At 41.2% G+C, this 27,268-nt stretch overlaps 2 protein-coding genes across 3 annotated transcripts; both read left to right on the top strand.

Annotated features, from left to right (window-relative positions):
• The first annotated feature begins 54 nt into the window (after window positions 1-54).
• On the top strand, window positions 55-11,901 carry gmps (guanine monophosphate synthase). 2 transcript variants are annotated; one of them, XM_030745274.1, is made up of 16 exons: window positions 55-313; window positions 1,571-1,743; window positions 1,886-2,000; window positions 2,349-2,446; window positions 2,754-2,857; window positions 3,084-3,277; window positions 3,924-4,089; window positions 5,527-5,678; window positions 5,867-6,040; window positions 6,414-6,519; window positions 6,691-6,806; window positions 7,387-7,512; window positions 8,205-8,320; window positions 8,475-8,605; window positions 9,547-9,719; window positions 9,896-11,901. In XM_030745274.1, the coding sequence occupies exons 1-16, from the start codon at window positions 287-289 to the stop codon at window positions 9,995-9,997; spliced, it is 2,073 nt and encodes a 690-aa protein (XP_030601134.1). In that variant the 5' UTR covers window positions 55-286; the 3' UTR covers window positions 9,998-11,901. The 2 variants fall into 2 exon arrangements, with proteins under 2 accessions (XP_030601134.1, XP_030601135.1); XM_030745275.1 differs by lacking the exon at window positions 55-313 and adding an exon at window positions 695-1,050.
• Window positions 11,902-14,584: 2,683 nt separating this feature from the next.
• On the top strand, window positions 14,585-24,978 carry vmn2r1 (vomeronasal 2, receptor 1). The gene is made up of 14 exons (XM_030745244.1): window positions 14,585-14,808; window positions 15,332-15,623; window positions 15,726-15,968; window positions 16,105-16,299; window positions 16,438-16,563; window positions 16,805-16,989; window positions 17,693-17,813; window positions 17,895-18,122; window positions 18,448-18,571; window positions 21,000-21,160; window positions 21,265-21,460; window positions 21,616-21,863; window positions 23,355-23,554; window positions 24,403-24,978. The coding sequence occupies exons 1-14, from the start codon at window positions 14,585-14,587 to the stop codon at window positions 24,716-24,718; spliced, it is 2,859 nt and encodes a 952-aa protein (XP_030601104.1). The 3' UTR covers window positions 24,719-24,978.
• The last annotated feature ends 2,290 nt before the right edge of the window (window positions 24,979-27,268 follow it).

Raw genomic sequence — 27,268 nt, 5'->3', positions numbered from 1 at the left:
CGCTCAGCGCCCCCACGGGGGCCCCTTACTCTGGTTATTTAAGTTTTCGCTCCACCCATAACATATTCGCGCTACCCAGACATATTTACTTAGCCTGTTCCCACTATGAAAGTTATTTCCCGGCCGGAGGAGGAGAGACTGTGACATCTTCAGACCAAACAGTCCAGTCTGCTTTTCCAACAGTAGTCGGCGTGCTGAGCCAGGAGCTAACCAGCAGCCCTCTCTCTGTGAGACTTGGGACAGCGAGGCGAAGGGGAGAGCTCATTCCACTACACGGCAGTCATCCATGGCTCTGTGCAACGGAGACAGCAAGGTCAGTGGAGCGGGAGATACCCGCAGCTCCGTTATAGGGTAGCCCTGGTGACTTCGTGTTAGGAGCCGGGTTACTGCTGTAGTCCCCCCCTCCTGGTTAATTCCGGCCTCTGTGTACCTCGGGGAGGGAAAGTTAAGAGAGCATGCAACGTTATCAACAGTACTGCCGAACAGGAGCACTGTGTATGCCTGTTGCAGTGTCACATTAACATGTTGCTCATAGCTGCTAACAAGCCGGACGTGATAACTCATTGATGTTAAACCGAAAAAAAAGGTTTCACAGATTTTGCCAGCAAACGTGGTTGCCCTTCTCTTATGGTGGAACCCCCACTACCCCCAAAGACACTTCAGCTCTAAGCACCGCGTGGGTTTTAGCATAGCTCCGCTAACCTAGCCGCTACTCACAGGACGCGCTGCTAACAGGCTAACGCTCAATACGACTGTTTATTCCAGCGGCGCGCTAGCTCGCTACGCTGATAAAACTGTTAGCTAGCTGTGGCTGGGCGCTCACAGTTTGTAGTGACAGCACCGCTGAGCAAGAATGTTGTTTTATGATAGTGTTTGCGTTATTTTAGAAAGCTGAAATTGGGCTTATGCTGAACTAATTCACCTCAAGCGGTTGCTGTCACACTCTTCGAGCTAACGTACGTTAACTGTCAGTTTGCTAACGTCGTCACGAAGCTAGTGTGACCTGTCTGACAACAGGAACGACTTACTGCCGCGTTATCAGCGGATATGGTGAAGTTTGGTCTGACACAATTGTTTTTTCTCTTATGATTACTCTGCTTCAGCTCATGTGATTGCCGGCTGTGTTTTAAAGGCTAAAACTGGAGGGGGGGGGGGTACCCAGCAAGTTGTTTTCGGAAACATTTACGGCGGAAGTTTCCCACTGACCACGTGGGATAATGTTTCTCTTCTGTGTACCCACTTTTATTGTTTAAGATGAATTTGCTGAAATTAATCTACTGAAGATTGTGTGCCACACTTGCCACAGGGCATGTATGTGTTAAAAAAATGCATAGTGGAGTGCTGAGGATTAGAGTTTGGACTGATTCCAATGCTGATATCTCAGCCTCTGACTTGTGAGATTCATGTGATGGGCAGCATGTTTCACAAGATTTGCTGTTCGTCTCTGTTTCAGCTCACATGTCAATAATTATGTTAGGCTTTATTGAGTCACAGTGGTGGTCCAGTGCTGCCAGACCACTAGAAAACTAGTGACCTTGTATGCAATTCTTTACTATTAATCTTTCCACAGCTGGAGATCAGCAGTACAGAGCAGAATGGGTCATGTGAAGGGGCGGTGGTGATCCTCGATGCCGGGGCGCAGTATGGGAAGGTGATTGACCGAAGAGTGCGAGAGCTGTGCGTACGCTCCGAGATCCTCCCTTTAGAGACCCCAGCCTTTGCTATCAGAGAACAGGGCTTCAGGTAAGACTGAAAAGCATCTGCACCCTAGACGCTTTAGTTTATGCCTCTCAGCAGTTTCATACACACTACTGTCAATACTGAAGCTCTGAAAGTGCTTTTAAATGCAATTTTGCATGACTGTTTTCTTTGTTTCATGCCTTAGGGCAATCATTATTTCAGGAGGTCCAGCTTCTGTGTACGCGGAAGATGCCCCCTGGTTCGACCCTGCCATATTCACTATAGGAAAGCCTGTCCTTGGGATTTGCTATGGGATGCAGGTATCAATGAACATATTAAAAACTGTGATGGTATTCATAACAAAAGCAGTTTTTCTTCTGCAAGGCTTTTGTCAAGGAAAAGTTTTTTTACACAGATTGCCTCTGAGAAGCAACATGTTACTGTCACTCTGCTTGAACCAGCTTCTCAGCTCTCCCACACCAGCTGGGACTTCACCACCTTCTTCAAGAGTACTTTTACACTTGTGGAAGAGAAGAGTATTACTCACTCTCTTTTCCCAGTGAGACTAAAAAGTAACAAGAGCAGTTCTTTACAATGCAGGCAGTTTTACTATTACAAACACTAACAAAGTCTGTGTTCAGTTTTTAACACTTGTTTGTGTGTTACAGATGATGAATAAAGTTTTTGGAGGAACAGTGCACAAGAAGAGTGTAAGGGAGGATGGAGTGTTCAGTGTTGGACTGGATAACACTTGCTCCCTTTTCAGGTACTGTATTTTTTTAGTATCTTAAATATGTTGTATGTTTTGTTCTACATGCACAGCAGTATACACAGTAATTATTGTTTTCATGCTGATGTAAAAGTGCACTTATACAAGTAACGAATAGTCTGAGTTATAGGATGCAGTCTTTTATTACCTCACATACATAACCTGCTGAAAACAGTAACAGTATGCATATAGCTATTTGAACACTTCATGAGCTTCTCGTGTGTGTGTGTGTGTGTGTGTGTGTGTGTGTGTGTGTGTGTGTGTGTGTGTGTGTGTGTGTGTGTGTGTGTGTTAATCTTATCAGAGGCCTTCAGAAGGAGGAAGTGGTCTTGCTGACCCATGGAGACAGTGTGGATAAAGTGGCAGATGGCTTTAAAGTGGTGGCCCAATCAGGGAACATCATTGCTGGTGAGCAGGAAACAAGAAAGACTGTGACCCTGTTTAACATAATCCACAAATATATTGTGGTGGTAAACTGCAAAAGCAGCTTCATTTGGAATTGATGTTAAGAACGCCTGAGGCTGTATTATGTGTTATATGTATCATCACACATCGCCTTTGAGAAAGGTATTAACTTACTAAATGATCCCCTTAAAACATCATCACCCCCCCCCCCCCCCCCCCCCCCCCCCAGGGATTGCCAACGAGCAGAAGAAACTGTATGGGACACAGTTCCACCCTGAGGTTGATCTAACGGAGCGCGGCATGGAGATGCTGCGTAACTTCCTGTTTGAGATTGCGGGCTGCACAAGTAACTTCACCGTACAGAGCCGCCAACAGGCCTGCATCAATGACATCAGAGAAAAAGTAGACAAGTCGAAAGTGCTGGTGAGCGATAATTTTTTTTTTTTAAAAAGTAAGAAAACGGCACATTTTCTGTTACCGTGGGAGGTAATTTGACTAAAAATCTAAAGCTGAAAAGCTACGTGTGAAGTGTGGTAGCCACTCATGAGGTGGTGACAGTAGCATTGGTGGGAAGTTGAGTAGAACCAATTAAACTCTCAAATTAAACCCTGTAGTATCTGAAAAGAAGTTGGTCCACTCCCTGAGCGGCTTCAAACTGGGTTTCATCTCAGGGGAGAGTGAAGGCGATAATTGTGTGGAAAATGGGCTCAAAGCACAGGATTTATACTGTACACTTTGTGAAATAGTAATATCTGTGACTATACTCTCATTCTGCTGTAGCGTGTTCCTGCAGCAAGTATGGCATTTTGGATGATTTCCAAGAGCAGGTTTAACGTTCCCTTTCTTAGGCTTAATATTTAATAGCCTGCCAACAGATGAAATACCAGATGTGTGTATGACTAATAAAATAAGAACCCTAAATATAAACCACACATTTGCAGATAATTAGTGGGCAGTGTGAGTTGTGAAAATTGGTGACAGGTGGTTAAGAATGTGATTTAATCTTTGTTCAGCTGAGTACAGCTTTATCAATAAAGACACTGTTTCTTGTTTCTGATGATGCTCGCAGGTGCTACTGAGTGGTGGAGTAGACTCAACGGTCTGCACAGCACTCCTGAACAAAGCTCTGAACCAGGATCAGGTGATAGCAGTTCACATCGACAACGGCTTCATGAGGAAGAGAGAAAGTCAGAGCGTGGAGGAGGCTCTGACCAAGCTGGGAATCAAGCTCAAAGGTAGGGATCGAAGTCTTAACAGCGTAGAATAAGATATTTAAAATGTATCTTCTTAATCACCCTTTATTTTGCTATTTTTTGAAATGTCTATTTTATTATTTATTATTAGGCTAGTTATTATTTATTATCAGACTATAAAGGTTCACAGTGACTGCCTACATTTTTTTTAATGCCTCCAGTTCCAGAAGTTAATTTCTTAATCCTATTTTACTTTTACATTTCAGAAAAATCCTTAAATGAAGTTTTAAGAGTAGTACTTTTCTGCAACATTGTTAATAAAGCATGTTTTTGTTAAAACAAGGTTGATTATTATAATGCCTCGTGGTTTCTACAAGGGCACATAACATCGTTTCACAATATCGTAGCTTGTAGTAAGTCTGCTTCGGATGGTTAGAGTATTAGACGTTATAATCAAAATCCCTGTGTGGAATATGAATGGGATTTTTACTTCTGTAACCTCACTGAGCTCTGTTGGGGTTTCAGCCAGGACTCTGTTTAACCCACTGCTCAGAGAGCTGTGGAGGACAGAGCAAAATGGAGCTTAAAAGTTTTAGTAGACTGTAGTGTTAAGTTAAAAATATTGCCTCACATTAGAATTTTAATAAAACTGGAGAGTTAGTCATTTTTAGCATCATCCATCCATCCATCCATCCATCTTCTTCTGCTTATCTGGGGCCGGGCTACAGGGGCAGCAGCCTAAGCACCCCAGCCGCCACCTCCAGTTTATCCGGGGGAACACTGAGTCATTCCTAGGCCAGCCGAGAGAGATAATCTCTCCAGCGTGTCCTGGGTCTGCCCTGGGGCCTCCTCCCGGTAGGACATGTCAGGAATACCTCACCCAGGAGGCATCCTAGTCAGGCATCATGCATAGTGCTTAAAAAAACTGCCTGTCTTTCAAAGGAAGGGTTTGGTTCTTGGAGTCTAGATACAAATGCAAACTTGTCATATAACACACACACTGAGTAAAAGCTTTTTGTCCCTTTTTACCTTCTGTACCTGCTGCTGGTCAATTGTTTCCATTCTCACTGGCTGTACAGGTATTCATTAAAAAGTTAAGATGGTTGAACTTTGGCCATCTTTGCTTACTGGAGTGACAAACCTTGGCTGCACAGCACAAGCCACTGCAGATAATGATTTTCAGACAACCACAGTGTCCTGTCTGAAAGCCGTTTACATCAGTAACCAGAGGGGCACTCTGGGAAAACATTATCCAAAGCTAGCCCTATCTTGCCTTTTTAAAGAAAGTGATTTGCATGAGTGGCACAGTTCAGTGATTTCTTACTTTGCTTATCCTCCGCCTCTACACCAATTTTATTTTATTTCTTTTTTTTTTTATTACATTCAGCTTAGTTTTTGAGTAACTGCACCACGGAAGGTAAAGTATGTTAAGATTTAGTGTTTGTGTTACTGTTAACTCTGTGTTTTGTCTTCCTTCAGTGGTAAATGCAGCACACACCTTCTATAATGGAACAACAACCCTTCCTATCTCTGAGGAGGACAGGACGCCACGGAAACGCATCAGCAAGACATTGAATATGACCACCAACCCTGAGGAGAAAAGGAAAATTATTGGAGACACATTTGTCAAAGTGAGTATAAGATAAGCTCAAGTCCTTTTTTTTCTTTTTTGGGGGATGGGGATGGGGGTAATTTATTTATTAATTACACCCAATTTTTTTTTTTCTTCTTCAATAATGTTTTTCTGAAATATTTATCTACACATTTGTTTTTAAGTTACCACTGTACAGTTCTGACTTTTAATTGTCCTACGTCACAGGTGGCAAATGAAGTGATTGGAGAGATGAATCTGAAACCAGACGAGGTTTTCCTGGCCCAGGGTACCTTGAGGCCTGATCTTATTGAGAGTGCCTCTCATCTTGCCAGTGGAAAGGCAGAGGTCATCAAAACGCACCACAATGACACTGAGCTCATCCGCAAACTCAGAGATGAGGTACTGCATGTGTACACACGCCCACACAAATAGGCAATTTTCCTGTGCGTCATAGCTAGATGCTTCAGTATATATATAGCCATTGTATACACTAAAGTGGATGCATGGATCAAGTGTACCAAGGAAAACCCCCCCTTGCAGTTTAAATCATAATAAAAGCCACAAAACATAAACATCTCTTATACTACACAACATTACTGAAATGTTTGTGAAAAAAGATTCATTCGTATTAGTTTATTCATGATCATGGATTATTTAGCATTTGTTGTTGTGCACAGCTTCTCCTTATGAATGCATGACTGTTGAGCACCTAAGCGTATCCCTAGCTCGGTCACTGTTGCGTTGCTGATTCCACTCCTTTGTAATCCTCCAGGGAAAAGTAATCGAACCACTGAAAGATTTCCATAAAGATGAGGTGAGAGCACTGGGGAGAGAGCTTGGCCTGCCAGAAGAGATTGTTTCTCGGCATCCTTTCCCTGGCAAGTACAGAAACGCGCAGGCCTCTGAATAAGCTTTACACAAGTTATTTAAATATAATTACTGACAGCCTTCCTTTTTTTTCTCCACCCAATTTTTTTTTTTTTCTTTTTACATTTCCCTCCTGGATTTGCTGAAAAGTGACAACGATCCCCTTGTTTTTTTTTCTTTAGGTCCTGGTTTGTCCATCCGAGTGATTTGTGCAGAGGAGCCTTACATCTGTAAGGATTTTGCTGAAACAAACAACATCCTCAAAATTATTACGGACTTCTCTGCAAGTGTCAAAAAGGTTAGTGAATTGCTGATGTACAGAAAAATCCCTGCAGTCTGATGCCATTTTTCTGTGAGGTTTTCATAAACCATGTCACTGTTCTTACCACTGTTTGCTCTAATGCATGCTGCTAATTTTACTGATGACTGGAAACACTCCCGAGTTAGTGCTATCAGTTCAGTTGTTCTGGACAATCAGTAAAGTTTTATTTTCAGTTATGATTTTTGGCTTTTAACTATTGTGAAAAAAGGCAATCACAATAAATGATTGCACTACATTTTGTTTCACACTGCTGGCTGTCTTTTGTGTCAGTGGATTTTCCCCCAAATTCAATCCCAGCCCAGTTGTGGCACGTATAGTTCAGTTCACATTCACGTTTACATTTATTATAGACATAATATAAGCTCCTGTGAATGTGGATATTGGTATGTCATTTGATGAAAGATGAAACAAAAATCTGACAGTTTGAAATTGGCGAATAAAAAGTGTTCTTAAAACGTACCAGTCACACCTCAGAGCTGCAGTCATCTGTGTATTGCAGGCTGCTGTCTTTCAGTTCCATACTTTTAAGCTGCTTTTGTTTCTGTCTCTTTTCCAGCCCCATGCCTTGCTGCAGAGAGTCAAGTCGTGCATATCAGATGAAGAGGAGGAGAAGCTCATGCAGATCACCAGCCTTCATTCACTCAATGCCTTCCTGCTGCCCATCAAAACTGTTGGTGTCCAGGTGAGACAGCTGATCAAATGAAAATACAGACAGAAACTGCTGTCACACAGTTTAGTCATTAAGTTTTATTGACAGTTTGTGGATATTAATGTACACATCATGTTCCTCCACAGGTTGTAAAATTCAGATGTATTTATCTTTAGTCAGGATTAAGATTTTGTGGGGGATCCAAGTGTCCTCAGGTCAAGTGAAACCTTGACAAAGTATATGTTGTTAGCTGTTTGTCTGTCGCTGTGTTCTAACTATAATTAAGTGGTCAGCCACAAGACTAAGACACACCCAAACAATGAGTCTCAAATCCTCCATTTTAGACGCTCCTTTCTCCCTTTGGTCTATGGAAGGTGTGTTCTGTAGAAACTGGTAAATATGACAAAAAAATGTAGCGTTAGTCATGACTTTCCTCACCCAAAATGCTGCAGTCAGACTGTGTGTAGGTGTCTGTTATTACTTCCTGTCTGAAACCAGAGGTTTAAATTTGCCATCAACCTCAAACTGGGCCAGACTGGACAAACACAGGCAGCTTTCACTGCCTTTGCTAAAAGTGGAAACTGACAGTTTATGTAGAGACTTCACAGTTTATCATAGAAAGAAAATGCTAACAAAAAAGGACATTTATACTTTTTTAAAAAATTTATTTATTTTTTTTGTTTTGACAGTAAGAATAAGAACATAATTTTCTGCCTCTATCTCAGGGCGATTGTCGGTCCTACAGTTACGTGTGCGGTGTCACAAGTAAAGAATCTCCCCACTGGGAATCACTCATGTTCCTGGCCAGACTCATCCCTCGCATGTGCCATAACATCAATAGGTAAGTCACAAATGTGGCTTTAGTTTCATTCATTTACCCTCAGTGGTTAAAAACATTAGAACTTAACCTTCTCAATGACCAGTAAATCAGACAAACACAGATTCATTCATGTCTCTCCTCCTTTTTTTTTTTTTTCTTTCTTTCCCCCCTCCAGAGTTGTGTATGTGTTTGGGTCCCATATGAAGGAACCGCCAACAGACATTACTCCTACTTTCCTGACGACGGGTGTTCTGAGCACGCTCAGACAGGCTGACTTTGTAGCTCATTCTATTCTTAGAGAGTCTGGTAAGTGTGTGGTTTCAGATGTTTAAAGTCTCGTCTATTTTGGGATTATCTAAGACTGAAGACAATTAAAAAAAAAAAAAAAGAAGAAAAACAGCATTGTTATCACAAAGAAAGGGACCAAGTAAAATGTTGGTCTTGAACTCATTAAGACAAGTAGTAGAGATTTGTTATATTAAAACAGGAAGCACACAAAATAACAGTCTATACTTGCATATGTGAGCAAATGGGGAAAAAAACAGCAAATTACCAGAAGCTTTGCTTGTTTGCTGTTTGCATACTACAGAAGGGTGGCAAATTAATGAGAGAGAGATTTAAAAAAAAAAAGCCATTAAGAATGTGTGAGGATTCACATCATTTTCATGCTCAAGCCATTTAGTGGCCTCTCTGCCCTCTCATCCAGGAAGAGACCACTCCATCAGGATAGTTGTTTTGTCATAAGATCAAAGTGATCACTAAGAACAATGTAGAAATTTGCAGTGACAGTGTACATCGTACCAGCACACTGTGTCCATCAGATCCGTATATTAAAGTTACCTACTGTTAAAGTAAAAATTAAACTAGACATGTTAACATTTGAGTTAAACGACAAAAATTAAAAACCAGTTTTCAGTGAAAACAGTAACTGAAATGATATTGTGTGCTAATAAAAAAAAACTGAAAATAACTTTAGTTTTAGTATTATTGTTATTAATTTGTAATGCAGGAGCATCGGTGCATAAAGTGTTGTATCCATTCTGAACTCTTTTTTTTTTCCCCCGACCAACAAAAACAATAAAACTAATTACATTTTTTAAAATAAAAGCCAAACTTAAACAAGCAAACCCAGTCTAGAAACAAACTGAGTTCAATTCAGAATTCCAAATGGAAAGTACTGAAAACTATAAAACTGCATATGTGTTTACTTTGGTTACTTCATGCTAAGCTTCTGTTTCCCGCTTCAGGCTATTCCAGTAAGATCAGCCAGATGCCGATCATCCTCACCCCGCTGCACTTTGACCGTGACCCCCTGCAAAAGCAGCCGTCATGCCGACGCTCCGTGGTGATCCGCACCTTCATCACCAGCGATTTCATGACAGGCATCCCTGCCATGCCAGGCAACCATATCCCAGAGGAGGTATACCATGATTCAACATCTACCCCTAGTACTTCTCAGATTATCTTACCATCACGGCTACTAATTCTAGTTTTTAGGAAGAAAATTGGTTGATCCAGGAATTATTTAAATAATAGCATATCAGCATTTCTCTTTGAGTGTTTTAAGAGTTTTTTTTGTCTTGTCTGATACATCAGGTGGTGGTGAAGATGGTAAATGAGATCAAGAAGATCCCGGGTATCTCCAGAGTGATGTATGATCTGACTTCCAAACCACCCGGCACCACAGAGTGGGAATAAAACGCAACATAACATCACAGTATAGAGAACACGCACACACTCACACACAATGCACAAACACAATAAATATCGGTGAGGGCTGGTGAACTGCTCTCGTTTTCTGTCCTTCCAACTTTACTCCCCTCCCCATTTCCCCTCCTCTACCCCCCCCCCCCCCTTCTCTTCCCTTATCTTCAACATTCCCATGGAAGGCAGACTGTACTGTGACGAGCGCACACGCAAAGGCGCTACCGCTCTGCTCTCCCCACCACTCTATCCTGGTCTTAATATTTTTGGCGATAGGCATTGATAAATGTTGGTTATTGATAATATATTGTCATTCTTTTTTAAAAACAAGCATTCATGTACAACAGTGTATTGTATTGCTACATTGAAAAGGTTAATTGCTGCTTCCAGATGGCAAGAAGCTGTGAAAGTTCAGCTAGTGGACTTTGGTTGTTGTGCCTCAGGATGAATAAAACATGAAAGCAAATGGTAGTGTCATTAAAAGAAAAAACGGAGAGGGCTGGGGGTTGAAAATCTTTAGTAGTTTTTTTTTTTTTCTCCTCTCTGATATTTTTGTTAAACTCTCGTAGGTCAGCCTAAGGCGTTCATTTCACTTCCTGCCTGTATACTGTGCATTGACAAAGGTTGTCTGAACAGAAGCTGAACAGACGAGCTATGTGACCAATCAACTATTCATAAGGTTTTTTTTTTTTTTTTTGCCAAAAGTTGAGTATGCTGTAGTGGTCTGTAACATTATGAGCTCTTCAAGTTACATTTGTTGAGCAGAGCTGTTGCTGTCGCCACGGTGGGCAGCAGTCAACCCAAGAATAGCTTCAGTATAAGGACTACTGTGCAGCTGTGGAGGAGGAGGAGGCCAATATGATGGATAACTTTGTATGTGCCTGTTCTGTTTTTTTTGTTTGTTTGTTTGTTTTGTTTTTGGTGTGATCTGACCTGGACTCTGAGGATATAAAACTGTTTCTCCTCATGCTGCAATATGTATGCTTTTTATGAAGAAGAAGAATAAAAAGGCAAGAGGTCTAATAACTTATAAGTACAGTAGAGTTTATAGCCACATTGTGTCAGTTGCTGGTGTCACTTCATCATGATTTTGTTGCTCTTGTTGTGCGAGGGCAAAACATTTGCACATTTCGTTGTTTATCACCCATAAAGCCTCTGTGCTTTATCAGCATAACAAATCATACATCCAGTGGAAACTTCACCTTAAGAGTGTCATGCTGTCGTGTCAAAGGTCTACCCTCTGTTGTCATCTTCGACTAAGGTTCAGTGTTTCAGAAAGGCATTAATGTTTCATTTCTCTCTGTTCTGTACTGTCAGAGCATTCGACGTATCATAATCTCTTCAGTCTTGTCATTTAGACCTCAGTGACTATAGCGCTCAGGTTTAACTGAGTTTTAACAAGTGTACGGTATCATGTCAGAAGTGTCACTCAGATGTGGTGGTGCTCATGCCTCCAGAATTTGTTTTTGTGCCTCTCATCGCCCTCCTATATCCTTAACCTTTAGTGGCAAAGTAAGTCCTAATGCAAAATGAATGGTGTTTAGGGTTTTTTTTTTTTTTTTGGCCTAACTTGTCTTAACTGCAATTTCCTTCCCTCTGTTCTGCCTTTTTATACATCTGTATTTATGTGTCTCCATTTAAAAAAAGAGAAAAAAAAAACAATAGCTAATATTGGACATATGACTTTGTAGTTCAATTTGATTGAAATACCCACGAGATTAAGTTATGCAATTCTATGTCTGATTATTATTTTTTTTTTTGTATGTGGGTTTGTTTTAGTCAACAATGCTCATTCTCCTTAGTAACGTGCCTCAAACCAAGCCACTGCATGCAGTTTCAACTATGACATTTGTACGATGGAAACTGAGCTTTAATAAAGATCTCAATGTTGAAACTTCCCACTTCTATAAAGAGCATGTTGTGTTTTGGTTTTGGTATTTTTTTTGTGTGTGTGTTTTTAACTATTTCTCCTTACCTCACAGCATGATTTTTAACTTACACAATTTCTTTGCAAGTTTTACCATTAGTGGGCACACTGGACATTTGATGTTACCAAAAAAAAGGACTTGGATAAGCAGTACTAAATTTCACATGAAATTTATGCACTAATTGGTAACCCATGATGATAGTCTACACAATACTTTAAATAAGTAGTTATTTAAAAAAGAATTTTGAAATGCAATTCTAGTTAATCATGTTTTAAAACTAAAGTGGATGTAGATGCAGGCATACTGACCCATTTCACTCCCTAAATAAACATGGTTAATAAACATGTGGCTCGCGGACCAGAAGCCGCCTGCTAAAAGTTCCAGTCTGGTCCACAAAATGTGAAAACTGCAGAGAGGAGCACTGTTTGTGGATTCTCACTTTATTTTGAGTCAGTAATAGCCACAAATAAATGAGCCAAAAGTCTAAATTCCTGGTGATTTTAAGGCCTTTGTATTTTCAGACATTACCCACAGCCTGCTATACCACACCAAAGTAAGACTCCCAAGAAGCTGCATTTCTTTGATTTATGACAGCAGGCTCACTGAATGTGGAAAAGTTGACATTTTTATAAAGCACTTTTTATCCTCTAGGACATCTCAGAATGTTCATGATCAGTTTTGTAAATGGACCATTTACACTAAAAGAACTGTAAAATTTTAATGTTCACCCACCCCAAGTATACACACGTCATTTCTCCAAAGGAAAAAATTAGTGGAAATAATACTAGGTTCAAATAATCTCATTTATGTAGCCTTATGTGTTTTGAATGCTTTCCCTTCGTGTATTTGAAGGTTCCTGTCTTGAAAAATAGTCACAAAAAAAACTTTCTACAAGACACTAAGTACATTCGTACTGCTAAGCAGCCAGGTTAACTGGTCATCAGCAAGTGTGAGCATCTCTATAAAAGCAGAAGTTGCGGCACTTTGCTGGTCTAGAGCAGGTATGCATTAACGTAATCCCACAGTCTTGGAGTGGATGTCCAAGAAAATTCACCCCAAGGTCAGACCTTAGGATTGCATCTGAACAAACCACAAGACTTCAGGAACAATATCATTTGGACAGATGAGACCACAGTAACATGCAGTGCCATGTTTAGCAAAAACCAAACACAGCATATCGGCACGAACACCTCATACCAACTGTCAAGCACTGTGATGGAGAGGTGATAATATGGGCTTGTTTTGGGGCCAGAGGACGTGGACATCTTACAGTCACCGAGTCGATCATAAACTCCTCTGTATCCCAAAATATTCTAGAGTTAAATGTGAGGCTGTTTGCCTGACAGCTAAAGCTTGGCTGAAACTGGATTGTGCAACAGGACAATGATCCCAAGCACAGCAGCAAATCTACAACAGAATGCCTGAAAAAGAAAAGGACCTGAGAGAGCAGTTCATGAGCGAATACCACAAACCTCAGTGAACTCAAGCAAAGTTTTAAAGACGAGTGGGCCAAAATTCCTTCACAACAATGTGAAACACTGATATAGTAATACAGAAAACAATTAATACAATTTATTGTTACTAAAGGTGGTCCTAAAATCACGGGGTGTACTTAGTTTTTCACAGGACTGCATAGAGTCCTGTGAAAACTTTTCTTTTTACATGACTGTAGTAGCTTCACTCACATTTAATTACTTCAAAACAGTATTTTTGTAAAAGATCTCATCAACACGATGAGCTCTTTTACATACACACACGCACACGCACATGAGGTCACTTTTCAAATCCACCTGTAAATGCATTACATCTAAATATCCTCAAAATATCTCTGAGTTTTTAGATTCCTGCTTTCCTCGTATTAGTAAAAACGTAATATACTAATAGTGACATACAAAAAAAAACCACAGACTGTAATACCACTGAGTGTAATTTGATTTTATTATGCGCCTATTTTGTCCAGTCATTACCTAGCACGTGTCCCTCTGCGTGCCAAGGGTTCAGCTGTTTGTCGGCTCCCCTCTGACTGAGAAACATGAGCAGACAAGCAGTCATCCATCAACACACCCAGACTCAGGGGACAAGGTGCGATTTTGAAACAGTCATGGTGTTGTAATATTGTATAGAGACTGTACAAGTTACCACATGCAGCTGCCAATTAACTCCTGGCCTGTGGCAGTTTATGTGCAGCACAGACTAATGAACTGATTGATATTTTCACAGAGAGGGCAGAGACAAATAGAATAAAATGATAGGATGTTTCTAGGAATTTGAGCCTGATTTGTTCACATGTTTGTGCATCTTTGGTGGTCTAAGGTCCAGTTTGCATTCCTCAGAAGAAGCTTAAACCAGTTTGGAACCTTTGGATACAAAAGATACTTATTTTATTTTTAAATTATTATTGATAAATTGGCATGTTTTTGTATTTAATCAAAAACAAAGAAGTCCTTGTCTGTGTTTCACACTGAAAAATGATGAACATACCATCAGCTGCTCATTTGAACCCAGGGCCCTCCTCTTCTCTTTTGCCCTGTTGAATCCGTTAGGTTGCCTTGTGCAGCACTTCTCCCTAGAGAGCAGATAAGACACCTGGTTGCTGCTTCCATTGCTGTCTGCAGTTGCAAGAGCTCACAATCCCTGTGTGCATTTACACAGCATGGAAATGAAAGGCTTTTTGCTCGGATTATGTGTGCTTTTCTACGTCTACAAATCTTTTTCAGCTCAGTCCACATGCAAGCTGAAGGCTAAGTTTAACCTGAGTGGCTATAAGGATGTAGAAAAGAAGACGGTGGTGATTGGGGGAATGTTTCCTGTTCACAAGCGTGTTGCTTCCAACAAAGGCAACACCTCGAGTGCGCCTCTCTCATCAGGCTGTGAGGGGTGAGTCGGCCCTGTTACTGTCTTTTTCTTCATTGTTGCTATGCTGGGTTAGAGTCTTCTAGCTTAAGGTGCCGGCACACTGTATTAAACTAATTAAAGATAAACTTAAAAATTATTTAGGATCTTTAATGATTCATAAATGTAATTCAAAGATTCTAATTTGAGTACTTTCAACTAGACGGTTTACTCCAGAGAGTCTTGACCTCATGATTTTCTAACAGAATCAAGACTGAGTAGTACAACACCTCTGGGGCCAATTAGTTAAAGCAGGCCATATTATTATGGAGACAGACCTTTACAGTGTAGGACACACTAATAATCACCAAATCTATAAACTGATAGTTTAAGTAATAACATCACAAGACTACAATGGATTGCCATTATCATTCACTTTTCAAGTATTTTCATTTTGTGCGTACTCTGAGGGGAGTTTTTTTTTTTTTGTTCACTCTTTCTAACATGACTGTTTTTACTGGCTGATCTTTAGAAATGCATTGTTTCTTCATCACTTATCATCCTCTAGGTTTAACTTCCGTACCTTCCGCTGGACACAGACCATGCTGTTTGCCATCAAGGAAATTAATGCAATGGACGACCTGCTGCCCAAAACTGACCTGGGTTATGTCATCTACAACTCCTGCTTCACCATCTCCAAGGCTGTGGAGGGCACTCTGACATACCTGACAGGCCAAGATGAAGCTGTACCCAACTACCGCTGTGGCAATGGCGCGCCTCTGGCTGCTCTAGTGGGAGCTGGGGGCTCAGATCTGTCCATTGCTACTGCCAGGATCCTGGGACTTTATCATTTTCCACAGGTAAGCTGGACACTTGTATCATACAATTAAATAAAGTAAAAGAAAATAAAAAAATGTCAAAAAAATGACAGAAACCAACCATGCACATCCTCTCTTCTTTAGGTCAGTTACTGTTCAACATGCTCTGCTCTGAAAAACAAGTTCCAGTTCCCCACCTTCTTAAGGACCATTCCCAGTGACGAGCACCAGTCTACAGCTATGGCCAAGCTGGTGCTACACTTTGGCTGGACTTGGGTGGGCACCATAGCTGCTGATGATGATTATGGCAAGTATGGTATCAAAGACTTCAAGGACCAAGTGGAGGAAGCTGGTGTCTGCATTTCCTTCTCTGAGACCATGCCCAAGGTAGAGTTCAGTCAGTTTTACCAGTCAGTGCTTCACCAAACCAACTGTTAGTTTGGTCAGTCTGATGCTGTTTGTGTTTTCTAGAGACATTTCATTCCTGCTGAAAAAAAATTGTACTCTCATCTTTGGACTTTAGGTGCATTCTCCAGAGGCCATCCAACGCATTGTTCAAACTGTAGTTGAGTCCACAGCCAAGATCATCGTGGTCTTTTCATCTGACGTGGACTTCAGTCCTCTCATCACTGAGCTGATACGCCACAATGTGACCAACCGTACCTGGATTGCCAGCGAGGCCTGGATTACCTCCTCTCTCATCAGCCGTCCACCAGGGGTGAGCAAACAGCTGATTGAGAGTGACTGACTGGCTCATGTTTAAAACCCAGGATCCAACAGATCCTGTGGTTTGAACCAGTCTGGACCAAATTTTACAGTTTGAGCTGACCTTGATTATGTGACTCCATCTATTCAGGTGAGCTCGGTCCTTGCCGGTACCCTGGGTTTTGGGGTGAAGAGGGCTGACATCCCTGGTCTTCAGCGTCATCTACTGGATCTGGACCCCTATGCTGACTCGCTCACTGAGGAATTCTGGGAGACGGTGTGTTTGTTGACCTAAGGAACTTGATAGTGATGAGTTTGACTGTGTTGATTTGTTGCTGGACATCTGCATGAAAGAATCAGTATGTGACTAAAACTGCAGCCAGTCTCAAATTGCACATGAATACTGATATGTCTAATAACCTTTAAATGATGAACCTTCAGTGAAAACATTAAAAATCAAATAGATGCCTCACAAATATATAATACAACAATTTTGTGACTTTATTTCTGTCTTGCAGGTGTTTAACTGCACGTTGGACTATAGCAAAGCACTGAGAATGGCAAAACAGAGGGGCAAGGAAGTAAACGGCACACTATCCAGGACAGTGAGAGGGGTACCCGATGGGCTGTGTACTGGGCACGAGCCTCTGGCACCACTCAACAACACCTACTCTGACGTCTCTCAGTTAAGAATCACTTACAGGTCAGCTCATCATGTCACTACTTCAAAAAAAATCTGTTTATCTTTTAAAAAAAATTTTTTTTTTAAAGCCTGTCATGTCTTGCAGATTTTGCAACCAGAATTGCGATCTTCCAAGATGAGCTCTACGATTCTCTATCGGCTCCTCTTGTTAATGTTTGTCCTTTTATTTTATTTATTTATTTGTGTTATTTTTCCCATTAATATACATGTGTCCTTGTAATGCCAGAGTTGTCAGGCTGAGAGACAAGAGAAAAAAAATTTTAATTAAATAAAAAAAAAAAAAAAAAAAATGGTTATCTTTGTGCGACCACTATATAGCCATAACCCAGATAATTTGATTGGCATTACAGTAAAAAGCTGGTTTACTGCAGTCTGTGGGACTGTTGACCAAAAAAGCTGAAATTTTAATTCTGCTGCTCCTCTCCCACAGCCAGCCTGAAAACAGTTTTAGTTGTGGTGCACAAATTGTTGCTAGCTGTGCATGTAAAACCTCTGCAGTAATGTGTCCCTCCAGAAACACTGTCCTCTTTAAATCTTTGACTTGTGATCAGCTTTCATGTGAACTATTTCTACCACAGAAAATAGCTCCAGAGTAAGCGCCATACTAATTTTGAAATGGCACATTTATCTTACAGTTGTCCTGTTGGAGCAGTATTTTCCACAATGGTAATGATAATAATAATGATGAAATTGTTTCCCGCAGTGTGTACAAAGCCGTGTATGCTGTGGCCCATGCCTTGCACAACCTGGAGCACTGTGAACCTGGAAACGGACCGTTTGTTGGGAATAGCTGTGCTGACATCAACAACTTTGAGCCATGGCAGGTAAATATTTGCAATAATGTAGTTACACATGTGTGTATATTACACTTTTGTGACTTAAGCCTCAATTTTTCTCCTCCTCAGCTGATGTATTACATGAAGAATGTGCGTTTCAAAATGCCAAACACAAGGGAGGAGATCTTCTTTGATGAAGGAGATGTAGAGGGATTCTATGACATCCTCAACTGGCAGGCCAATAGTGATGGGGAGATATTTTATGTCACTGTGGGGCACTACAATGGCTCTGCAGCCCCAGAGAACAGAATGGAGATAATGAATGACTCCATTGAGTGGAACAATGGTATGCTGGAGGTTAGTAGTATGTTGCTAAAGATGGCAGTTAGGCTTCTCACCCTCATTATTAAGTAAATTTCACAACAAAATGAGCTTTGTTACAAATGTAGCAGTTGGCGACTTGTGCTTTGTTTCTTCACTCACTTCTTTTCTTTTTTTAAATGGTTCTGTTCCCTTTTATCCTCTTCTTTGTCACTTTATCACTTCTTTCCTTGTACTAATCTCCTCCTACTGACCTATTGACATCATACTAATGTCAATAGATGCCAGTTTGCACATGCTCTTTTAGATTATGATTAGCTATCTTGTGTGTCCAAGTTATCTCTGCTTTTGTGTGTAAAAGCCTCCTCGGTCAGTATGCAGTGAGAACTGTCAGCCGGGCACCAGGAAGGGGATCCGACAGGGAGAGCCAGTCTGCTGCTTTGACTGTATTCTCTGTGCTGACGGGGAGATCAGCAACACAACTGGTCTGTATGCAACTTTGAACTGCTCATTACAAGACATCAGAATCGCTCCCTGTAGAGTCATGCTGCTAACTTTTAGTGAGTGCTTTCATGATTAAGATCATAACTAATGGGTCTTGGCTGATGACTCATTAGTAGTGGAATTTACTATTGTAATTATAATAATATTATTGTAATTTATTATTGTAATTGTAAACAAATTCAGATCATATCAGTTTTTCATCCCTCCCTTTTCTGATGCTTAACTGCGCCCAGGTTGCAGGGGCAGCAGCCTAAGCAGAAAAGCCCAGACCTCACTCTCCACAGTCAGCTCATCCGAGGAACACCGAGGTGTTCCCAGGCCAACCAAGAGACATAATATCTCCAGCGTGTCTTGGGTCTACCCCAGGGTGTCCTCCCAGTAAGACATGCCCGAAACACCTCACCCAAGAGGCATCCAGAAGGCATCCTAATCATATGCCTGGTCCAACTCAACTGGCTCCTTTTAATATGGAGAAGTAGTGGCTCTACTCTGAGTGACTGAACTTCTCACCCTATCTCTAAGTCCAGCCAGCCTTCAGAGAAAACTAATTTCCGCTTCTTGTATCTCATTCTTTTGGTCACTACCCAAAGCTTGTGACCATAGGTGAGGGTAAGGATGCAGATCTACTGGTAAATTGTCAGCATTGATTTTACGCTCAGCTCTCGTCTCACCACAAGAGGTTGGTACAGCGTCTGTGTCACTGAAGATGCTGCACCAATCCATCTGCCAATCTCCTGCTCTCCTCTCCCCTCACTTGCAAACAAGACCCCGAGATACTTAAACTCCTCCACTTGGGGCAGCAACTCATCCCTGACCTGGAGTGGACACTCCACCCTTTTCAGAATTGGAGGTGCTAATTCTCATTCACAGACTTTCACACTCTGCTGCGAACTGCTCCAGCCACCACTTGGTGAAGCCCACAGATCTCATCGCTGCTGAGACCACCAAGGTAGAAGCCAATTGGTTCTGCTTATAAATTCTGTCCATAAAAATTATGCACAGAATTGCTGACAACACCCACCAGAAATGAGTCTGACTTTTTGCCGGGAATGCAGACCAAGCTCTTGCTGCAGCTGTACAGGTCAGACACCCGATGTTCCCACAGCATACCACAGGATCCCCGATGGACGTGGTCAAATGCCTTCTCCAAGTCCACAAAACCCATGTAGACTGGATGGGCAAACTCCTCAAATATCCTTGAGAGGATAAAAAGCTGGCCAGCGTTCTGTGACCAGGACAAAAAAACATTGTTCCTCCTGAATCTGAAGTTTGACTAATGAATAGAATCTCCTATTCAGTACCCTGCCATAGACCTTCCTGGGGAGGCTGAGGAGTGTGATCCCCTGACAGTTGGAACACACCCTCTGATTCCCCTTCTTGAAGATGGGAACCACCACCCCACTCTACCAATCCAGAGTCACTGCCCCAGATCTCCACTTGACATTGTGGAGACATGTCAACCAAAACAGCCCTACAACATCTGCTGCCTTCAGAGCCTTCAGGAATTTAGGGTGAATCTCATCCACCCTAGGGGCCTTGAGATAGTTCAGCTATCTCAGTGACCCCCCCCCCGAGTGATTGGCAGATCGTCCCCCTCATCCCCAAACTCCTCTACAGAAGGCATGTCAGTGGGATTGAGGCGGTCCTTGAAGTATTCCTTCCACCGCCTGACTATATCCTCAGTTGAAGTCAGCAGCGTCCCATCCACACCATACATCATGTAAGAAGAGCATTGCCTTCCCCTCTTGAGTTGCCAGAATCACTTTGAGGCAGACTCAAAGTCTTGTTCCATGGCCTCAATGACCTCCTCCCATACCCAAGTTTTGCCCTTCTCCAAGACACTGGTTCCAGAGCCAAAGCTGCAGGAAGCATGATAGCTAATCCCTATCATGCCTCCTGCAGGTGGCATGATAGGGATTAGGTGTCCCAGTGATCCTTCGGGATCATGATCCTTCCGGATCATTGGGACACACAAACCCCTCAACCACGATAGGGTGGTGATTCATGAACAGGTCATTCCAGTTAGTTTTATATTTTCAAAAACATTATGGGTTTTCTCTGTAATTACTGTATGGTCTTTACCTTACAAAATAAAGCGCCTTGAGGAGACTGTTTGTTGTTATTTGGTGCTATATGAATACAGTTGAACTGGATTGGATAGGCCTATATTATTACTAGTACTGTATTACCTTATTGTATTTATGTTGTGGTGAAACCATTGCTTTATTTTATTGCACCTCTTAGAATATTCCACAGAACCAAATAAATTTATTGCATGTAACCATCACTGGTGACAAAGTGAAAAGAAAAAAAAAAAAAATCAAGGACCTTGAAAGAGACCCATCACTATTAGCATGGTAAACATGACCCTGCTGCCCTCTTATTGCACCTTTCCTCACTCTCTCACAGATGCCCGTGAATGTATCCTGTGCACTGGTGATTTCTGGTCCAATAATGATCACACAGCCTGTGTACCAAAAATCATTGAGTTCCTGGCCTTTGGAGAACCACTGGGAGTTACTCTGATCGTCATCTCTGCCTTTGGAGCTTTAGTCACCCTCGCAGTTGGGGTGAAAAAAATATATAACACAACAATATACCTCTAAGATGTTCTCCTGTGGAGAGGAAACAAACCAAAAAAAAAAATGTTTAACCTCTTTTTTTTTTTTCCCAGGTAGTGTTTATTCTACACAGTGGCACCCCCCTGGTGAAAGCCAATGATACACTGTTGAGTTTTTCACTGCTCGTCTCTCTGGTGGTGACCTTCCTCTGCTCTGTTGTCTTCCTTGGAGAGCCACAGCATTGGAGCTGCATGACCAGCCAAGTAGCCTTGGCTCTTGGCTTCGCCCTCTGCCTCTCATCCATTATTGGTTAGTTGCTGGTAGAAATACCCCCACCCCCCCCTTGTTTTTTAGCTTACCTCTTTAAGGTGCCTTGGTGCAGTCACAGATATCAGAATCACAGATCATTTCTACAAATGCCAAAAGGCAATGTGTGTATTTACTGTGAACTTTCTTTCCTTCAGGAAAGGCAGCAGTATTGATGCTGAGAGCCCAGGCACTGAAAGCAGCCCGAGCCCGAGCAAAAGCTGCTGCCAAAGCTGCAAAAGCAGCAGCAAAAGCAGCAGCTGAAGCAGCAGCGAACAGTGGCAGTCCAGATGTCATTGTAACCAACACACTTCACAATGACACCAGTGCCAGTGCTAACCCCGAGGTCGACATTCTCACCTATGCCCACCAGAGGGCAATAGCTGCTGTGGCTACATTAATACAGGTAAACACATAAATAATCACTGAGGATCACATTTTAACCAACTGTAAAACTCGACATCTGTCCCTGACCTCTACAATGGGCAAAATAATTATTTGATCCCTTGCTGATGCCAGTGAGCAGTCTCTTATTTTTATGGTTGTTTTATTTTAATGGAGAGTGACAGAATATCAACCAAAAATCCAGAAAAAAAAACCCCACTACATAAAAGTTATAAATTGCTTTGCATGTCATTGAGTGAAATATGTATTTGATCCTCTACAACCAAGCCAGAATTCTGGCTCCCACAGAATGGCAGATTACAGTCAGTCCATCAATCGATTACAGATACTCCTGATCGCAACCTGTTATGTATGTAAGGGACACTTGTCCACAGAATCTATTTCTCCTATTCCAACCTTTTCATCATCATGGGCAAAGACTAAAGAGCTGTCAAAGGACATCAGGTACAAGATTGTAGACCTGCACAAGGCTGGAATGGGCTACAAGAAGCTTGGTGAGAAGGTGACAACTGTTGGTTGGTGATGGAAATGGAAAAAATACAAAATGACCATCAGTCACCCTCAGTCTGGAGCTCCGTGCAAGATCTTGCATCTTGGGGTGAGGATGATGGTGAAAAATGTGGTGGATCAGCCCAAAACTACACAGGAAGAGCTTGTCAGTGATCTGAAGGCAGTTGATACCACAGTCACTAAGAATCTAAACAGAGTGCAGAAAAACACCAGGGCAACAAAACAAAAAAACAGACAAACTGACAAAGGACGAGTGAAGATGGAGGGTGATTAGGGGAAGTGGAGACTGCTGGGTAAACGCACAGCTGAATTAAATGACAACGGATGAGACTAGGAAGTAAAACTAAACACAAAACATAATACAGAGAACACAGGGGAACAAGGAATTAAATACAAATAAACTATAACCAAGAATAGAACTCAGGTCACTAAACTAAGAAGACCTGAGGACACAAATAAAGAACTCAACCGGGAACTTAAAAAAAGCACAAAATTAAAAACTGCAAAACCCCACAACAAACTAAGAATCACAGAGAGACATTATAAAGAATTTGACAGTCCAAAACACAAAGTGCTAGGTCTTGACTTCACTACATTGAAGGGCCCATGGACGGGGCAATGTACCATAAAATGTTGGATGACAACCGCCTTCCTTCAGCCAGAACACTGAAGATGGGTCATGGATGGATCTTCCAGCATGACAGTGACCCAGAACATACCACCAAGGCAACAAAGGAGTGGCTAAAGAAGAAGCACATTAAGATTGTCAACCAGTCTGTGGACCACAGTCCTACTGTATAGAAAATCTGTGGAGGGAGCTGAAGCATCAAGTTAGCCAAGTGCTGACTAAGAAACCTAAAAGATTTTAAAAGATTCTGTAAAGAGGAGTGGGCCAAAATCTCCTCCTGAATTCAGCAGGAAATAAATAAATATTTGTAACACCATGTGACAATATCACTGACATTATTATCCTTCTTCCCAGGCTATAGTGTGCACAGTGTGGCTCATTGTCCTACCTCCACACCCGGTCAAGAACACCTCCGGACAGAATATAAAGATCATTCTCGAGTGTGACCCAGGCTCTGTGATCTTCATCTGTTGCATTTTCGCTTACGACATCCTGCTGGCTCTGCTGGCCTTCATATTTGCCTTCATAGCCCGTAAACTGGAGGACTACGTCAGGTAGGTCACACAAATAAAAAAAAAAAAAAACACCCAACAAACAAAATCCAATGAGCATTTAGGAAAGCTATAACTGACTCATTAGGGTCAGCAGAAATAAATGGTACCCTGTAAGATATTTCTGACTTTCCGGAAGACGCGGTTTCCGTGTTTTCCTGTCAGAAATTAAATTTTTCAATTCATCTGACCCCAGAGCAGTTTTCCCACTTTGCCTCAGTCCATTTTACACGAGCTCAGAGAAGACGCCAGCGTTTCTAGATCATGTTTACACATGGCTTCTTCTTTGCATGATAGAGCATTAACCTGCATTTATAGATGGCACAGTGAACTGTTTACACAGACAGTGAGTTCTGGAAGTGTTTCTGAGCCCATTCAGTGATTTCATGACAGAATCATGCCCAAGGGGTCAAAGCTCGTGGATATCCAATAATGATTTTCAGCAGTGTCCCTGACAGAGAGATTTCTCCAGACTCTTGGATTCTTTAGATGACTATATGTAAAGTAGATGATGAGATATTTAAGGTCTTCACAATTTAACATCGGGGAAAATCATTCAGATATTGTTCCATAATTTGTAGATCTAGTTTTTTGCAGATTGGTGAGGTTCTGCTGTCAGCCTTCTGAGAAACTCTGCCTCTTTAAGATGCTCTTTTTATAGCCAGCCAACTGGGGATGTAGTTTGGACATCCACTAATCATTTTGCAATGCATACCATATGTTAAGAGAGAAAGTGCATATTGCAAGGTCAAACTGATCCACAGTAGAGTTTTCAGCAGAATATTTCATACATTTTTTAAATATTTTCATCGCATATGTTTGATTTTTTTTTTTTTTAATATATTTCACAGTGAGGCAAAATGTCTTACCTTTGGCATGCTGGTCTTCTTCATCGTGTGGATCTCCTTTGTCCCGGCTTACCTCAGCACCCGTGGCAAGTTCATGGTTGCTGTTCAGATTTTTGCCATCCTGGCTTCCAGCTTTGGCCTGCTGACCTGCATCTTCCTGCCCAAGTGCTACATCATTTTGATCAAACCTGATCGCAATAAAGAGGAGCTGATGAAGCCCCGACCCAAACCTAAAGATGGAAGCTCAACTGGGACCTCAGCGTCTCTGGCTACCACTGCTACTGAGGCTACAATGGCAACCACTGCTATTGATGATTAGTGGTGAAATAATAATTAAATTGAGCAACAAGATTAATAAATAATGTAGATAGAAGTAGTGCCACTGACTCAATGAACAGTTGGCGCTACTAATTAAGCTTTCTAGTCGTGCTATTCACATTACTATCATGTTTGTTGTATAATTAATAGGCAAAATATTTTATTAATAAATATGTATTTTCTGTTGGATCGACAAGTATTCATGCAAAATTGTGTCCATGTTTGAATAGACAGATAGGTATGATTTTAATAAGTGATATACCAGAGGGAAGAGAACAGCTACTCTGTGGATATTTTAACAAGTTCAGGCTGTTAATGTAAAATCTGCTTTCAGATCATTTTCAAACACACTGTGCATCTTTTTTTTAAATTACATGCACTTCTGTAAAAAACAGATATTATACATAATAGTTGCGCTGTAAACATCCTATTGCAATTGCAACCTGTGACTGTGAAAATTAGTGTACCTCTGTTTGTATATTTTATTACCTAATGATGTAATAAATGTCATTTACTATAAAATGTGTTTTTCTACTTAAAGTAAAATATTTTTTGTATTATGATTATTTTGTTGCTAAATTATAGGACATCACTTTGAGGTATAATCTTTTGGGGGGGGCAAAACCTGGCATGGGTATTAATGAGATTTTTATATATTGTGCCTGATAATTTGAATAAACAGAAGATCAGATGACTGTAATGTGGATGTTATGACTCGTAGTGAGTATTTTTACTGAAAAGCAGAAAGGGCCTCAGCTTTAAATACTCAGGATAGAGGAAAGTTTTAGCACTGCGCTCACAGCTATGAGCCATCCACCCATCACTTACACACTCTTTGTGATATCAGCTCCCCTCTCATTCCAAATAAACAAACACTCCAACTATCACAGATCCTACAGCCAAAATAACATGTGATTCTTTTGCCGTTAAATTTAGCGTTCGACAACATCATGTTTGTATGTTTCATTTAAATATCCAAAATTTCCCGCTGAGAAAGGAAAATCCTACGATTCACTACTTAGCAATAATTACCCACAGTTAATGATGTTGCTCAAATTGCTGAAAAAGTTAATGCAGGTTCTGATAGAAAGGTGTCAGAATACACGGTGCATCACAGTTTGTTTGCTGCAAAGCTGCAGATCAGTCAAGGTCCCGAAGCTGACCCCTGACACCAAGAATGGGCATGTGAGCATCAGAACTGGACAACAGAGCAATCGAGGAAGGTGGCCTGGTGTGATGAATCAAATTTTCTTTTACATCACGTGGATGGACGGGTACATGTGCGTTCCTTACCTGGGGAACACCTGACGCCACAATGCTCTAAGGGAAGAAGGCAAGTGTGACAAGAGGCAGTGTGATACTTCAGGCAATGTTCTGCTGGGAAACCTTGGGTCCTGCCATCCATGTGGATGTTACTTTGACACGTACCACCTACCTAAGTATTTTCATGGAAACATCCTTGATGGCTGTGGCTTCTTTCACCAGCAGGACAATCCGAAACACACCAGCAAGTCCTCCTCAAAAAAACCCAAAAGAATGTTTGGATTTAAGTTAAAGTCCAGACTTAAATCCAATTGATATGATTTGGGATGACCTTAAACAGCACGTTTATGCTCAAAAACCCTCAAATGTGGCTGAATTATAACAACTCTGCAAAGACTGGGCCAAAATTTTCTCCACAGAGATGGAAAAGACTCATTGTGTGATAAAATATGCAAGAAAATAAATCAAGAAGAAGAAAGTTTCTTCTTTACAGTACTGTAAATGGTTTAGTACTTTTAATTAGACATAGAGATACAGTAACAACGGTATTGGAAAATCATCTGACCAGTGCAATGAACAGAAGAGCAGAAAACATTATTTAGCGTCAGATCCTGACTCATTCACGTATTGAAACATACATGGAAATACAGACAAAAAACAGAGTTTGCATCATTCTAGTGAGCTTGAAAGACAGCATTTGTTATGACCACCTTTATTCTTCAGCCCAGCCTGAACACTCTTAAGCAGCTTTTTTGTCATTTCTTTAGGTAGTCTCCAGGAATAGCTCTCCAGCCTTCTTGAAGGACATTCAAAAATACTATTATGTCTGTCAAGCTGTGTGCTAAAGAAATGGAAACAAATGGGAACAAATGATGTGTTTTGCCAGTAACAAAGGGTGTAAAGATACAGAACATTAAACAGCCAAAGGTTCAGGAACTGGTGTTGAGAAAAATATGGAAGAACTATAAATGGATGAACAGACAAGGATTAGTTTGCTTTATAATTCTAACTGACTCACATTTAAGCATTTAACATGACCGTATGATGCATTTTAAAGAGGTGCCAGAAATAATGCCAGAGTATAATTATGCCTTTATGGAAACTCACACAGTATGTCTACATTACTGTGAGACTAGCCATTTTAATGGGCTTAAGAGAAAGACCTTACTGGGGTAAACTAAAAAAAACACTTCTCCATCTTTTCCAGGACATTACAGCTCCTCTGAGATACACTCGTGCTCCTCCCTCACACACAAAACTAATAAGCTGGTATTCTTATGGGTGAAAA

This window comes from Archocentrus centrarchus, chromosome 13 (genome assembly GCF_007364275.1).
Source record: "Archocentrus centrarchus isolate MPI-CPG fArcCen1 chromosome 13, fArcCen1, whole genome shotgun sequence".
In the NCBI taxonomy this organism is placed as follows: Eukaryota; Metazoa; Chordata; class Actinopteri; order Cichliformes; family Cichlidae; genus Archocentrus; species Archocentrus centrarchus.
This window is presented reverse-complemented; position numbering and strand designations above follow the sequence as displayed.